This window comes from Saccopteryx bilineata, chromosome 5 (genome assembly GCF_036850765.1).
Source record: "Saccopteryx bilineata isolate mSacBil1 chromosome 5, mSacBil1_pri_phased_curated, whole genome shotgun sequence".
NCBI lineage: Eukaryota > Metazoa > Chordata > Mammalia > Chiroptera > Emballonuridae > Saccopteryx > Saccopteryx bilineata.
Window position 1 is genome coordinate 195,099,463 of NC_089494.1, and position 17,592 is coordinate 195,117,054.

Here is a 17,592-nt window from a genome sequence, read left to right on the forward strand (position 1 = left end):
ACTATTCAATGTAAAGAAAGTATGGGCCATTTCAAGGAGAGTGAATCAGCCCTAATAAGCTTGAAAAATAAGGGTCACTAAGGCAAAGATTCATGATGACCCTTGTGAGCACTTTCTAGGAAAACAGGAGTCAGGTTTCTAGCATTTGAGCCACAACTTTAAGCTTTCTCATGAAGCATCATAGATTTCATTATCTTATTTTAGCCCAGTGCTACTTAGCATTCACATCACATAATTCCCTCTGTTCTCATTTATGCTCACCCTTTTAATTCTTACTCTTTCTATTAAGAATTAAAAATTGTTTTCTGATTGTGATTTGGCTTCCCAAGTAGGCCCATCAACTATAAACTTCAATGAGGCAACTTCTACATCTTCAAAGCTAAAGGCCAAGTCCAGCCAGCTTCCCTGAGATAATATTTCTATACCACTTTCAACTGCAAGACAGATCAATATCTATACTTTGTACATAAAATGAGTTGATGGAAACAAAATTTTCCTTAATCTGCTTAAAATGATTTGTATCACAAATATAGCTGAAATTCTTTTCATTGTTCTTCTTTCTAAAAGTCCTGTGAGTTAACTAGGTTTAGGAGTTATATGACCTCAGAACACTGGCTAAGTTTATGAGTCTGCGCTCATTGGGCATTTTGGTTGAAGAACCAAGACTGACTCTGGCTGCCTTGAGAAAGTTGGATGTGCTGTAAGAGTACAATTGGTGCCTGACCAGGCGGTGGTACAGTGGATAGAGCATCGGACTGGGATGAGAAAGGACCCAGGTTCGAGATCCCGAGGTCGCCAGCTTGAGTGCAGGCTCATCTGGTTTGAGCAAAAGCTCACTAGCTTGGACCCAAGGTCACTGGCTTGAGCAAGGGGTTACTCGGTCTGCTGAAGGCCCGTGGTCAAGGCACATATGAGAAAGCAATAAATGAACAACTAAGGTGTTGCAACGTGCAATGAAAAACTAATGATTGATGCTTCTCATCTCTCCGTTCCTGTCTGTCTGTCCCTATCTATCCCTCCCTCTGACTCTCTGTCTCTGTAAAAAGAAAGAAAAAAAGAGTACAAGTGGCATTTAAGAAGAAGGATGTCACAGGAATTTGGGAAGGGCTGGGTGCAATAGAAGAGTCAAAAACCAAGCATGATAATAAGAGGATTATGATTTTGCCATTCAGCATCAGGAGCTCAGTAATTTCCAGTGTTGTTCTCCACCAATAATAGTCCTATGCCTTCTCTCTATTCCGCCTCACTGTGTTTTCTCTTCTGTTTTGTTCAGACCACTGTCTGACTTTTCTCTCCTTAACCATTCAAATTTCCAGAGAGGAAAAATCAGCTTAGACCTCAAGCCACTATAATTTGTGTTCAGGCAGGGTGTTTGCAACATGCCTGCTCTGCTGCTGCTGGCCAGCCTGTGAGCCCGCTTCCCGCAGGTTAGGTATTGATTCTGTACAGTCACCTGGGTGAGGCAAGGTGTTGAGTGGTTAGAACCTGGTCACCTACACCTCAGGCACCCAGAAAAACTCAGCACATAAGGCAGTTCTCCTCAGAAGAAGCTGTGGGTTGGCCAGAACCTATAGATTCATAGAGCCAGATAATTATTAATTCACAGAGCCAGGAACCCAAATGAAGGTAGTGAATAGGCTACATCAGAATCCTACAGGATCCATTTAAAAATACAGAACTCTGGGTTTTACTGAGTTAAAATCTCAAGGTGAAAAATTAAAGAAAAAAATATACACACACACACAGTGGGGCAAAAGTAGGCTTACTGTTGTGGGTATGCAAAACAATTTATTCTTGTAATAATTATTGTATTATTTTCTATACAAACAACTGTTAGCCTATTTTTGCCCCACCCTATGATATATATATATGTATATATATATACATACACATGAAATCTCCCCAAGTGACCACTGCTTTGCCACTCACTGTGATCAAACAGTGAAAAACAAGAGGAGTCAGATTCAAAGTTAGGAAATTTGGTTCTTTCATTGAATTTGTGGAGGAATTCTCATGTACTCTAAGTAGAAATGTGTGTGAAAGTACACTTGCAAAATAGAAGTGCTAGGGTAAAATGGATTCCTCCAAAGAAGTAAAAATATAAAGGATGTTTCTCTGCAATTCCCAGAGTTTACACAGCAAGACAAAAATCTGAAAGACCAGAAAAACTAATGTTAAACTCAAATATCATGACCGTTTGGTGCGGCCTCATAAAAACGTTGGGAATTTGTTTTCTTTTTTTCTTTATCTAAAAGTTATAATCAGTGACATATCATAAGCGATGTATAATTTTATCAAAATTCTATCTGAATTATAAATAAAATTTAATTTAAAAAATAATTCAAGAAAAAATTTCAGTTTAATGGAAGAAAACTAATTAAAGTATTTTGTGATGTTTTAAAGGAAGAGTTGTTTAATAAAATATCTCCTAATAATATCACTATAAAAAATAAGCACACGCTTTTAGAATATTATTGTCTTTATTACAAAACAAATATTTTATGTTGAGGTAACATTTCAAAGTGTATTTGACAAAAATCAATTGAATTCTATACATACAATTTTTTATGTGCAACATATGTAAAGGACTCAGACAGTCTTTCTAGCATTGAACATAGACTGATTTTAGGAGAAAATAAGCTAAAAGGAATCTGTTTGAAGAGGAATCTTCCTCTCCTGCTCTCCCCATCCATTCCACATCACCAGTAGTCAATGAGGTGATGTTCAAGGGCGTTCCACCAAAAATGTCCAAAATGATAAAATGGTTGAGAAAAATGTTTTGTTTATCCAAACATCTCACACTAGTTCAAAGTGCTTTCACAAACTAAACATCCAATTATATAGGATTTCCTATTGCTTATTTCAAGAACAAATGCAATTCTCTCATCATCAATGAAAAAATCCTATGAAACAGTCTGACTCCAGTGTCTCCTCTGCTAGGCAGCCCTCCTTTTGCTGATTCTCCAGGACAAAGTTGCTTGCCCTCTGCTCTGCTCTCATATATTTTGTTCATACCTGTTACAGCACTCACCACATGGGATTGCAATAATTTTTGTTGCCTTCATATGTATTCCCCTTTAGCTTTTTAGCTTTATGTATCCCTCTGTGAGCTCCTCAGGAGCAAAAAGAAGCCTTAAGCTTCTTTGTATCCCTAGCACCTAGCACAGTGCCTGGTACATCATAGAGTTTCAATAACTGTTTGTTGCGTTCATGAGTGAGGAACTATTTCAGCTGTGAAGCTGTAATGCACATCTTTCCTGGCTTCCAGTTTCACTGAGTGTGTTCTGGTGTCATTCCACATTACTTTAACCTGTATGGTTCGTGACACACTGGAAACAAATATAATGTCCAGCATCTCCTTTCAGAAAGAAATGGCCTCCAGATAAAATGGAAATGGCCTTCTGATAAAAACATCAGTAAATTACAGTTATAATTCGTTCCCTACCCTCCAACCTCCAAGACTCCTTTACCTGAGAACCACTTCTTAAGAAAAGCTGACGCTAATAGCCATCTTGGCAGTCATTGTCGTCTTGATCCCCAATGGGTTTATTGTGGTAAGCATCAAGTGTTAATTTTCTGCTTTCTACCTCGGTGTTTTTTAACAGGCCATCTTCTTCACTGCTTGACTTGCTCTCAGTGGAGTTGCTCTCTTGTGATTTGCTGCTGTCCTGAGAATCACTGTCATGATCCTCCTCAGACTGGCTCTCCTGCTCAGACTGGCTCTCCTCGCTCTGGCTCTCTGCAGAGGCACTGTCGGACTGGAGGCCCTCCTGGCTAGAGCTAGTCTTGTCCTCAGTGGACTCTGAGCTTTCCTCTGAGTATTGCAGGCTCTCATAGGATTCACTGTCAGCTTGCTCCTCTCTGGATTTGCTTTCTGAACTGAAGGGTATACTCAAGTTGTCCTCTTCACTGGAGTCACTATCTTCCTGACCTTCTTCTGAGTGACTGGAGGTATTATCTGGGTTGTCACCCCTGGTTATACTCACTACATCTTCCTGAGATTCACTACTGGTTTCTTGAGATGGCAGGTCAACCTCTTGATTAGACTCACTACTGGGGTCTAATACATTTTGACTATCTTCCTGGGACTGATTCTCCTCGGTATCTTCTTGAGATTCACTCCTGCTGTTTTCCCTAGATTGGCTGAGGCCAGCCTCCTTGGAGTTGGCATTTTCTGTGGAGTCACTCTTGACTTCTTCCATTGTGTTGCTATTGCCAAGGTCACCAGTGTTGTCTTCCACAGAAATGCGAGACTTTCTGAAAAATTTCCTACTGGGATTCTCCACTGACTGGCTCTCACCTGAATCCTCAATGCTTGCTTGCTCGTTACTGTCCCCTTTTGATTCTTTTGATATGACACTGGCGCTGTTCATTCTGGAGTGGCTTCTCTCACTCCTGATGGTGTCTGGATCATCACTCTGCATTCCTTCATCATCAAACTCAGAGCCATCCCCATGGCTACTATCTCCGTCACTGCCACCTCCCATCCAGTGCTCCTCGCTCTCACTCTCTTGAGTGGGGTCCCCTCTCTCAGGCCTGCTGTTCACCTCATCCTCATTGCCAAGGTCCCTGCTCTCACTGCTGGTATCTTGGGTGCTGTTTTCCTCTGGAGAGGCACTATCTTCCCTGGATTCTGTGGTGTCAGCTGAGTCTTCATCACTTCTGAGTCTGGAGTTTCCTCCTTGTCCCTCTTCAGGTTCTGGGACATTTTCATCATCACCAAAGGTGTCATCTCCACTATCATCTTCATCATCATCTTTATCATCTCCTTCTTTTCCTCCATTCCTAGAGAGGCCACCAGCTGGTCTATGAACATACTGATGATCATCAAAGCCCAGGACTTCCTCTGATTCAGCACTGTCACTGGGGTCTTCATTTACCTGGAGTTTGAGGTTAACAGACATGGTCAGTACTTCAGGAGGTGGTATAGAGGGTGTGTGTTATATAGTATCCATTTAGATTTTCTGATTTCTTCTTCCTATGTCCCTCATATAAACCATGGTCAATTCTACTGCTCAATAACATCAGAGGTTAAAAGAGAAAAAAGGGGAGTTGAAACTCAAGTCATTCCATTTCATACAAATACAATTCACTCATGCTGCAAAAAATTCTCAAAAAGATTTGTTGAACCACGTTTATGAAACTCAAATCATATTGTAAATATAATTCCTTTAAAAAAACTGTTAGAGAGGCTGTGGAGGAACAGGAACCCTCATTCACTGCTGGTGGGAATGCAAATTAGTACAACCATTAATGGAAGAAAGTATGGTGTTCCTCAAAAAATTAAGAATAGAACTACTCTATAACCCAGCAATCCTTCTACTGGGTATATACCCCCAAAACTCCAAAACATTGGTACATAAAGACACATGCACCCTCATTGCAGCATTATTCACAGTGGCCAAGACACAGAACTACCAAAGTGTCCCTCGATAGAGCACTGGATAAAGAAGATGTGGTACATATATATCCAATACAATGGAATACTACTCAGCCATAAGATATGATGAGATAGTGCCATTTACAACAACATGGGTGGACCCTGAGAACATTACAATGAGTGAAATGAGTAAATCAGAAAAAGTCAAGAACTGTATGATTTCATACATAGGTGGAATATAAAACAGACTCTTGGACATAGATAAAAGTAAAGTGGTGCCCTAGCCAGTTGGCTCAGTGGTAGAGCATCGGCCTGGCGTGAAGAAGTCCCGGGTTCAATTCCAGGCCAGGGCACACAGGAGAAGCACCCATCTGCTTCTCCACCCCTCCCCCTCTCCTTCCTCTCTGTCTCTCTCTTCCCCTCCCGCAGCCAAGGCTCCACTGGAGCAAAGATGGCCCGGGCACTGGGGATGGCTCCTTGGCCTCTGCCCCAGGCACTAGAGTGGCTCTGGTCGCAACAAAGCGACACCCCGGAGGGGCAGAGCATCACCCCCTGGTGGGCAGAGCGTCACCCCCTGGTGGGCGTGCCAGGTGGATCCCGGTTGGGTGCATGCGAGAGTCTGTCTGACTGTCTCTCCCCATTTCCAGCTTCAGAAAAATACAAAAAAAAAAAAAAAAAAAAGTAAAGTGGTTACCATGGGGGAGGGGGATGTGAGGGATAGGGTAGAGGAAAGGTATAAAGATGGACAAATATAAAGCGAGAGAAAATGATTTGACCTTGGGTAATGGGTACACAACATAATCAATAGTTCTAATGCTATAGAAACATTTACCTGAAACCTATGTACTCATGGATCAATGTCACCCTGTTAAATTTAATTTTCTGAATGAAATAAAAAAAAAACTTTCAGAGAACATTTTGTAAATTAAAGAGCTGGTTTATAATTCACACTCATCAAATTCTTTGGTTTAAACCAGATTTTTAAAAAGATCAGTGATTAAAAATAAATAAATAAATAAAAATACAAATGATATTAAAATGACCCAAATATTTTTTTTGTAATCAGTTGGGGGGTGTATCAGGTTAGGAGGATAAAAACTTTAGCTAACATGAAAGCAAAATATCACAACAAGGTATATATCTCAACCAAACCATGTTTATACCTTATTTGCCCAGGAGAGTTGCCCACAAAAAGCTCAGCTAGAAGACTGCACCCAGTGTGACTTCCAAGGCAGCTTTGTTCTGTGAACTCAGACAGATTATCCCCATAAGTAAAACAGTGGGATGCTCTACACACAATAAGGAAGGCTAGTGAGTTGTCATTATTGTGCTCTGGAAACATCTGCTCTCTTTCTCATGGGTTACAAGAGAGAATTCTTGACGATTCTTTTTCTTTTTCCATGTGTTCCTAGTGATCAATGTCTGAGTTTCCAATGGGGAATAAAAAATGCTGAGCTTTCTTTCCATTGCTAGTTGACGTTGATATGCTGGAACTGAGTGTCTTCAGCTTCTGTACCTCAATAGGCATATATGGCACCCTTCTCAGGTAGACACTGTTACCCTCACTTGAGCTCAGAGAACATAGAGGTTACAAATCCCTGCATCCCCAGAAAGGACATTTTTCCAGTTCTGTGCTTATAAATTTTTAGAATGTTCCTCTGATGAACCTTCAGTAAAGAGTGCTACAAAGCTTAATAATTTAACTTCTAACTGTGATCAAGTATCAAATACAACATGGGTCAAAACTTCAGAAGAAAACCTGGTTCCCAGAATCTCTGCATCCCCACAGAGTCAGTTTGGTCAAAAATGATAGAACAGCTTAAAAAGTAATAACATTTTGTCTTAGAGAAATGAAGGAGGAAGATTAGAAGGAGGAGGAGGAAGAGTACAAAGAGAAGACAATTTTTTATTAAAGGGATATAGCTAAGTCAGTTTTTCTCAGTTCCAGGATCACAGATGAGACAATTTTAAAGAGAAAGTCATTACAAAAGCCACTGCTTCATTAACGTTTCCTCAGGGTCCTCCTGTTCTTTCCTCAACAGGATCCATGACACGGAGGAGGTTTCCAGACCCGGCAGGCACTTCAGGTCATGTTAGCCAGAACACTTTTCTCAGCCTGATCTGAACTGTTCTAATTGTAAAAGCAACATTTTACATTGAAGAGTGAACTATTGCTTGTCTAACATAGTCTATGACCAGTGTGTGTGTGTGTGTGTGTGTGTGTGTGTGTGTGTGTGTATGTGTGTGTATTCTTTTCAACTAGAAGGACATTTAGGGTCACAATGTCTATAATCTGGCCCCAGTGACAAATATGGAATGAACAGCATGTCCACATCTGAATTCTCCCACTCATTTTTCCCTCCTTATTTTTTGGGACTTTTTAGTCAGCATAATCAGTGGTTAGAAAATGTTATAGTTAGAACAGTTGCCAGGTAATTTAATCTAACATCATTTCCTTCAATTCCTAAATAGTCTGAAAAGTTAAGAAAGGGCTGTTTAATTACCTGCTCCTCTGAGCTAACTTTGCTTTCCTCTGATGACTCACTGCTCTCCTAAAAAGAAAAAAAAGATGCTGTTTAGTAACTCCTGAGGAAAGGAAAAATGCTATACACATCACTTGTTTGTCATTTGGATTTACTACTTTTTGAAGAGCTTAAGGCAATGAGAAGAATGTTAAAGTTACTTTATGAGATGTTTATGACAATAAATAAATGAGATAGTTACCAAAGGTGGTGTTTGTGTCTGAGCCAAATGACTCTGTAAAAAAAGAAGAAAAATAAATTATCCTTCATTAGATGAATCATGTCAATGCAAATATTTAAAATCATTTTCAGTGATTTTTTTTTAGTTTCTTGACATGTATTTTGAATTTACATGAATAACAATGACATTATATAATGAAGTAGCCAAAAAATGAATGTGAGATGAGTAGAGACCTTAAAAAAATCTTATGATATAAAAGACCTGGAAGATTTCTGTATTTCTGATACTTTACTTAGAGAAAAATTTACTTTCTTTGAAACTGAATATCCATACAACCTAGTGGAAGCTTAAGATAGGAAAAACAGCATGGGAACTCAGAATGAAGTCTCAATTAGCTTCTCAGTTTTGGTTTTAGCCCTGAAAACCAATGTCTCAGTGTTAGCACTGAAATTCATGTGTCCCCGGAAACCCCTCCAGGGGTCTCCAAACTTTTTACACAGGGGACCAGTTCACTGTCCCTCAGACCATTGGAGGGCTGCCAAATACAGTGGTCCTCTCACTGACCACCAATGAAAGAGGTGCCCCTTCCAGAAGTGCAGTGGGGGCTGGATAAATGGCCTCAGGGGGCCGCATTGCAGCCCGCGGGCCGTAGTTTGGGGACATCTGGTTGGTCACTCTATGTAAATTTGGACAATTCATTTCACCTGTCTGATGTTAGGTTCTTATTCATAAATTAAGAATATTAGTGACCACTGTGGTTACTCCACAGTGGTTTCTGTGAGAATGAAATCAGCTGATGCCTATGGAAGCATATTGAGAACTATTCAACATAATATAAACTAATGATCCATTTTGGGAACATCCACTTTAAAAAATGCTTGAGCCACCTCTAGTGCCCTTTCTCCATCTATCCCCTCCGTCCCCTTAAGCAAGGCAAAATCCTCAAGTCGCATGTGGCTCAAAGCTGCTGAGAGATGGGTGTGAAGACCCAAAGGGCAAAGTAGAGCAGGGAGGAGCTGCTATCAACAGGTTTCCAACAAGCCTCTCAGCAATGCTAGGCTGGAGTCTCTTCAGATATCTCCACTTTAAATCTTTGCCCTGTGACACGGCAAGTAGGCACAATAACAGACTCCAATCAGTTATGATTTGGAATTAAGGGGTGAAAGGGAGTGAGACAATGGTATTTTTCTCATGCCAAGGCTAGGCTTGAGAACACAGCATGTTGGTGGCACTCTTAGAGTCTCTGGTTGAATGAGTGAAAGGATCTACAGTGGCTGCTTTAAATAAACTAGCCTAGGACATCTCTGAGGTCCTTCCCAGTCTCGGCCAGGGTCAGGACCCCATCTCAGGACTCTGACATGACCTTCCTAGCACTAATAGCATTGCGCTCAAGTTATATCACATGCAGTAGGAAACAAGGTAATGAACAAAATGCTGTTACTTAGTATAAGATTCGAATCCTTACTTGTAGTTCTAATCTTGTGAACCTACTGACTTCCCCGGCCTGGTACCTTCTTGTGAAGGATAGAACACCCTAGTAAAGAAGGTGGATTTTGAAGCCAGAGTGACAGGGTTTTAAGTCTGGCTCTAACATTTATTAGCTATATAACCCAGATAGACTAGGTTACTCTCTACATTTTAGGTTTCCCATTTATAAAATGAGAATAAAATACAACACCGAGTTTATTGGGGTGTTGTGAAGATTGAGAAGGTTAATACATATAAACCACACAGAATCATGTCTGGCAATGATTCCTGAGTCATTGAGAATAACTGTCAGGTTACTCAGAGTCAGAGTCCACACTCAACTCACATTAGCTATCATTCCAAAAACTCAGTATACTCTCATTCTTCCTTTTCTCTTCTTCCAGGACTTGACTTGCTGCCTATCCAGACATCTGGTAAAGCATATTTTTAGTTCTAATCCTCCAAAGGCATTCTTAGTTCATTGTCATCTATCCAACTGCACTACTACACTCATTCATTATGAAACTAAAGACAAAGGAGAAAATGCTTCCTCACCAAAGTATACTATTAAGTTGGAACTGAGGTTTATATGAACTAAATTCCTTTATATGAACTAGAAATTAGAACTCTTACTACCTATGTCTTAAGTTACTAATGTGTTTGTTAAATCATTAGCAGTTTTAACATTTGCAGTGGAGATAAGTTGGTTATACTAATCATATACTAAAATTAAAATATTTCAATAGAATTTTATTTTTACTCACCTTCCATTCTTCAGAGCTCTTGGATTCAGTATTTTGATACCTGGCCACCTAGAAATTTAGTACACATGGTCAGCCCATAGAGCAATTTCCAAGGCAGCAGTTATTAATACTCTAGTTAATTAGGAGCAGTGGGTCATCAAATTTCAGCAAGCATCAAAATCAGTTGGAGGCCTGTTAAGACATAGGTTACTGTGCCCCATCCCTAGAGAGTCTGGTTCAGTAAGTCGTAGGTAGAACCCAAAAATTTACATTTCTAACAAAGTTGTAGTTGATTCTGATGCTGCTGATCTGGGGATAACACTTTGAGAACCATTGCTTTTGAGGAGGAAAAATAAGACTCCTAGCTATAGGAATTGCAATTGAACAGAATAAGGAATAACTCAGATGATGTTTTAAAGAAAACAGCTTCCTAAGAAACTGTTTTCATCTGACTAGAACATACACAGCCACCTCAGCTCATAGCCAATGAAAACTGGGAATTCTTAGGTATAAAAGGTGTTTTCCCCCCATATATCCCTATCCTGATACTTACTGGAAGAGCACAGGACAACCCCCAGAGGAACATAAGCAGGATGCTGGTCTTCATAGCCGGGTGTGACACTTCTACCTGTGATGAAGAACAGATGTTTTTCTCCATGATAAAAAATATACAGGACTTCAACTTTTATCAGTTTCTTTCTATTTAAAAAACAACTCATCCAAGTGTTCATCAATTAATAAATGAATAAATAATATGTACCCTATCCATGCAACAGAATATTATTCAGCCATTAAGAGAAATGAAGTGCCTGACGTGTGGTAGCACAGTGGATAAAACTTCAACCTGAAACACTGAGGTCTCCAGTTTGAAACCCTGAGCTTGCCTGGTCAAGGCACATATAGGAGTTGATGCTCCCTGCTCCCCCCGCCCTTCTCTCTTTCTCTCTTTCTCTCTCCTCACTAAAATAAATAAACAAAATTCTTTTCAGTTCTTAAAAATAAATAAATAAATGGAATGAATTAATAATACCTACTACAAAGTAGAGGAACCTTGAAAACATTATATTGAGTGAAAAAAGCCACACCAAAGACCCCATATTTTATAATTCCATTCATATGAGATGTCTAAAGTAGACAAATGTATAGATAAAGTAAATAAGTGATTTCCCAGGCCTGGAGGAGCTAGGAAGTTGGGTGTAACAGCTAAGGAGCCTGACCAGGCGGTGGCACATTGGATAGAGCGTCGGACTGGGATGTGGAGGACCCAGGTTCGAGACCCAGAGGTCGGCAGCTTGAGCGTGGGCTCATCTGGTTTGAGCAAGGCTCACCAGCTTCAGCCCAAGGTCGATGGCTTAAGCAAGGGGTCACTCGGTCTGCTGTAGCCACCCAGACAAGGCACATATGAGAAATCAATCAATGAACAACTAAGGAGCCGTAACGAAGAATTGATGTTTCTTATCTCTCCCTTCCTGTCTGTCTGTCCCTATCTGTCCGTCTCTCTGACTCTCTCTGTCTCTGCCACAAAAAAAAAAAAAAAAGAAAAAAAACAGCTAAGGAGTAAATTTTGGAGGTGATGAAAATGTTCTAAAACTGATTTCAGTGAAGGTTGCACCACTCTGTGAATATACTAAAAAATCTAAATTGTACACATCAAACAGGTAAAGTATATGTGTGAATTATTTCTCAATAATGCTGTTTAAAATAAACCTTACTCCTAAGAGAAAAATTGAAAACTTTTCAATGAGGATATCTATAAACACTTCTTCTCTAACACATAAAATATGATAAATGGAGTAAAAAATAAAGAAAAAAGAATAGAGAAATTTCTGACTGTTTACTTTCATAGTAATTATACAACTTTTTATGGCAGAGCAACTTAACAAATATATTTCTCTAAAAATCTCTATTTATGAATACCATTGAGAGCTGGTAGGCACTTGTACATACATACATACATACATACATACACATATATACATATATATACACACACACGCACATACACACACAGGCTTCTCTGTTACATACATAACCTCACAATAATGTCGAGACAGAATAGATTGGTTTTGCATTTCTTTTCTTAACCTGCAATAAATGTACTATGGCAGCTTAATATTAGAGTTCCAGAAAGCTCTTAATATCTACTGTGCTACATTTAGTCATACATTCTACCTGATTATGCTAAATTCTTTTAGGTGTCATTCACAGTACTGAAGGCTCTTGGGAGGATTAGAGGTTTAGATGTACTTGTGAATCAAGCTTGGAGAAACAAGCCCAAACTGCATTTTCCTGGAGGATGGCTTCATTTCACACTTCAGGAACTGGTAACTGGGAAAACATTTTTTCTGTATCTAAAAATAAATGTACTAGATGCTAATGTAAAGTGTTATTGAAATGATTTTTAAAAATTAATAATTTGCTTATGGATATCCCAGGTTCAATTCCTGGTCAAAGGCACATATGAGAAATGATCATCTGCTTCTCTCACCCTCCCTCTCTCCTTCTCTCTTTCTCTCCCATAGGCAGTGGCTCCATTGGTTCAAGCATCGGGCCTCAGGCACTGAGGATAGCTTGGTTGGTCCGAGTGTCAGCTTCAGGTGCTAAAAACAGCTCGGTTGATTTAGCATCAGTCCTAGATGGGGATTGTCAGGTGGATCTCAGTCAGGGGGCTTGCAGGAGTCTGTCTCACTATATCCCCTTCTCTTAAAAAAAATTTAAAAAAAGGAAAGTAATTTTATCTGCACTAGTAAGCCCTGCAGCTGCCTATACAGACTGGCCAGATGGACTTCCACATATTTTGTGAAAAATTCTACACGTTTATTCCACACTTCACTATTGTTGATTTGTTTTTATAGATGTTAAAAATATACCATACTAGTGACAAAAGATCTAAACCAGAGATTCTTGACCCTGCCTGCTTATTAGTTTCATCTGGGAAGATTTAAAAACATATCAATGCACAAATCCCACAGCTGAGTAATAAATCAGTTCACTGTGGGTGGGAACAGCATGAGGTTTGTTTTTAAGCTAGCCTAAGTGATTTTAACCCTTGATCTGAGAAATAAGTGTACATTGCTCAAAAATGTCTGAACCATTGGGCTTGAGAAGTCATTTAATCTTATTTGTAAATTTATTCAAGAAGACAATAGAAACCCTAAGATAAGGAGGCTGAGCATGCTCCTCATTCTGCTCCCATACAGCTCAAATAAGTCCATCAGAGCCTCTCATTTTATACCATGAGCACTGTTCCTCTTCAACATTGCCGTTCTTGGTATGTGTTATTTTCTTTATTTTAATTCAGTATATAGTTCATCTTAGTTTGTGTATTTTGATGTTATTTCTTTTTTTAAAAAATTCTTTGCCTAATATCAACAGAGAAAACATATGAAAATGCTCAACTGCATCCAATACAAGCCTAATTCTTCAAGATACTACTTCTGTGAGAAACCAGAGTATCTCTTTATAAAATATGCCTCTTTGACATAGAAATAATTTTAAGCTGATGGCACTTGAGAAACAGCAGATGCAAGAAGGGCATGCTGGTCCTCCTTTTTCTTCTTGAGAACAGGAGATAAAACACCCATGTGGAAGGTGTCTTCTCTGTGCCACAAGGAAAGAAGGCATTCTTAACACCGGAGATGAGAATCAAGGCTGAGGGACAACGTCTAAACAAGACTTGTTCAGTGCTAACCCTTAGCTTTCCAGTTACATCTACACAATTCCCTGCCCATAGCCCAAACCCTTGTCTTGTCAATTCTTCACAAATGTTTGTTTGTTTGTTTGTTTGTTTTTCTAAAAGGTATAATATGTTTTTTTTCCTTCTTAATCTGTCTTAGGTCAGTTTCATTCTTAGGCCCAGAGGGTAAAGTTTACCTCCTCTACACTTCCCTTTGGTTTTCACAATCAAAACATTTTATTTTAAGTTCTTAAGTTTCTTTTTCTTAAGGGAAGGAAAGTTTCCCCCAAATATGATACTCTGAAAATAACTGCATGCCAATGGTTTTGGCTTCACAGGTCAAACAAAAAGTAGAACACTCATCATTTGAATTTTCAAAGTGAAATTTGAATAGGGCAATAACCTCCGAAAGCTCTGAAAACTAGCAAATATTCCAGCTTTGATAAAAAGCCAACAAATATTGAGTTCTCCTCTTGTATTTTTCTTTTCTTTGCTTCTATCTTATCCAAATAAAAAAACAAGGAGATGTAATGAATTCTGAGGTTTTTTTGTTTGTTTGTTTTTTGTTCATTTATAAAGGGAGTATATGCTTCCAGTATTCAAGCTTCTTAGGAATGGCATATTGTGAAACATAAGAAAGATGCACTAACATGCTGATGCTTTTAGACATACCATTTAACAGCCTGACCTAAAGTAATAATTTCCCAATTATTCCCTATATAAACTAGAATAAAATACACCCTGGGTTCCTGGCAGAGCTGACACTGCCTCCCAAAGAGTATTGTCTGCTATCAAGCATTAAAGAAATTCAGATCTTAAAACCTATTTAGATTTTTAATTAATATTTTTGATAAAATAATTACTCTTTTATGACATGTATTCAAATGAGATCTCTAAAATTTTATAAGTTTTTTAGCTACCATCCTAAAAAAGATAGACCCAGACATTCAGTAGTCCTAGTCTGAGTAACAAATTAGCAAAATAGTTAAAAGCCTGAAGGATATGAATCCAGAACTTCAAGTTCTTCTTCAGTGATGGGTACATGTCATTTCTGCATTGTACATCCTGGCATTCTACCACAGAGCATGGAGCAAAAGGAAATCAACAACCTCAGTTTGAGTTTCACCTGTTTGGAAGGCAGTGTATGAATTAGAGATTTTCATCTTTTATGAATTATTTGCCCAGAACTGCAAAGGTCCAAAATATTTAGGATCTGGAAAAGGCCAGTGCAGTTCCTTCTCTCTCTGGCTATTCTCAACTGTAGCCTGAACTTTTATGTGCTCTCAAGTAAGAAAACTTGTTCTGGAATTTCCTCAAAGTTAATATTCACTTATAAAGTACATATCTTCTTTCACTGAAGATCCGTACTTTTCAATGAAGAGCTAGGCTAACAGAAGGAAATAAGAGCTTGAGAAATCATTGGTTCCATTTATCTTGCTTAATTTACTTATTTTGGGTTTGGTGTAGTTGTCCTTAATAATACCGATGAACAATGTATCTGTTCATTGGCTGTCAACAAATATTTATGGCTAACACCCCATGTACCAGACACTGTTCTAGTTGCTAAGAGTATATTAGTGTGTAATAACAATAATACGCTGGTCTTACAAAAGTAAAGTTACCCAGAACCCGACTAACCAGAACATTCATTAGCTAAAATTTGTTTCATTATTACTCTTTGAAAATCAAGTGCAATTTGGCCAGGAGATTAAGTTTATCAGGAATTCAGAGAACCAAACCATAAATCAATAAAAATGTCCAGTCTTTCCAATTGTAATTGTCTTGAGGTCAGTTACAATCAATCCCACATCATATGCCTTCAACCACAGTTGAAGAACTCCTAGGTTCTTAAAATTAAACATAGGTTTGGAAGGCCACTAGGCATGAGGCACATTGGTCCACATCACCCTTTAGGGGTAGGTTAGTAGACTGACTATAATGCCCTTTAGAAAACTGTTTGTTTGTTTACATGTCGTAACCAACCATATCAAAGTAGGATAGTCTACTTGGCCCTCAGTTAAATAGAAAGTATGGTTCACCAGAGGTTATAGCTTCTGAAAAAAAAAGGTGCTAGAAATACTGCTATGTGGGACCTTCTTTGTGTCACACAAAATGCATTGCCTGATCACAGCTCCCACTCTCTGTCATGGAAGACAGACACTTCTGGTACAGATTAAGTGAAATAAATGCAGTAAATAAAAATACATATGGATAAGAGTATTTCACACTAGAAAATGTTATAATATGAGAATTGTATTCAACATTTACTGAATTCTGACTGTATTCAAGGCAGCATGTTACCATGAACACCCAACTAAATAATACAAAAGCATTATAATTCTCACACTGTTTGTTTATTTCAGTGGTCTTAGTGTCTCCTTTCAATTACTAGTTCAAAATGAACATTATTGGTTGCTGTCTAGATGAATAGCATTAAATTGCTTTTAATTTCAAACACCGTATTTTGAGAGTCTTGCCCATCTAGGTTAGATTCTTTCATAATATATGCCATGAACCTCACCATATTCCTGAAACCTAAATGTAAAAAGTTTTATTTGTTTTGTTAATTAAAGCTAAACTTCAAAATGACTTTTCATCTGTCTCCTGTTTTGTAAACTTTCCCTTTCAAAAGTACTAGGCAGAGACCTAATTAAAGTACTACTGAGAAAAAGACCTGGTTCTACATACCAGACACATTATTTTAGTATCACTATTTACTGTGGCATAAACAACAGGCATGAAAATGGGAATCATTTTCACCGAAGGCTCAGTTCTCCCCACGTTTTTCCATAAGGCATGCCTCTCAACATGTACACTTATTTAATATTTTTCAAACAACACAGCAGAAGTCATTTTAAAAAAGTAAATCATGAAAATATCTTACCATCTTCATTTCACAAAGATGTATCCCCAAACCTCTCAACAATCAGGCTGAAGTTCTCACAGAAGAAATCTATGCCCAAAAAAACCACTCTTCTGTTGATGTTCTGAACACTTCTCTGATGGTGCAGGAATTTAAACTCTGCTTCAACTCTTCATAGCCAATAAGCCACCGGCTTGGGGGTGACTGACATCACAAGGTGTCACCAGGACTCCAATACACCCACACTTCCTCCAGCTTGCAGAGGAAGATTTTCCCTAAAAAGCTCTTGTGGTTCCCAAATGACTAGACTAGCTTCCATTAAATTGAAGATCTTCCTAAAGCTTTATTTTGATTTCTAAATATATGTCATTCACATCCATGCAGTCGTATGAGCATTATAAACAATGACAATATCTTCCACCCACTGATAGCTCCCAGGAGGTGCAAGGATGGGAAAAGGAGAGTCAATAAGGTGGGTAGAAAGTTTCCTGTTAATGTACATTTCCAGGTTGTACAAGAAGAATCTACTAAAATACTAGATTTGCCTAAAATGTTAGTGTTGAAAATATAGGCTTTTATTCATTCCTTTTTTTTAACCATCTCTACCACTCATCTCTTTTCCCCCTACTCTCCCTTCCTCCATATATACACAATGTTCCAGAATTTTTTTTTTTTTTTTGTATTTTTCTGAAGCTGGAAACGGGGAGAGACAGTCAGACAGACTCCCGCATGCGCCCAACCCAGATCCACCCGGCACGCT

General features: G+C 38.7%; 1 protein-coding gene across 2 annotated transcripts; it reads right to left on the minus strand.

The window, feature by feature from the left end:
• Window positions 1-2,515: 2,515 nt before the first annotated feature.
• Window positions 2,516-16,947, minus strand: DMP1 (dentin matrix acidic phosphoprotein 1). 2 transcript variants are annotated; one of them, XM_066279880.1, is made up of 6 exons: window positions 16,854-16,947; window positions 10,847-10,921; window positions 10,315-10,362; window positions 8,105-8,137; window positions 7,885-7,932; window positions 2,516-4,880 (listed from the first exon to the last, which is right to left on the minus strand). In XM_066279880.1, exons 1-6 carry the CDS (start codon window positions 16,860-16,862, stop codon window positions 3,501-3,503), a joined length of 1,593 nt encoding a protein of 530 aa, XP_066135977.1. In that variant the 5' UTR covers window positions 16,863-16,947; the 3' UTR covers window positions 2,516-3,500. The 2 variants fall into 2 exon arrangements, with proteins under 2 accessions (XP_066135977.1, XP_066135978.1); XM_066279881.1 differs by having other exon boundaries at window positions 10,847-10,917; window positions 16,854-16,932.
• Between the last annotated feature and the right edge of the window lie 645 nt (window positions 16,948-17,592).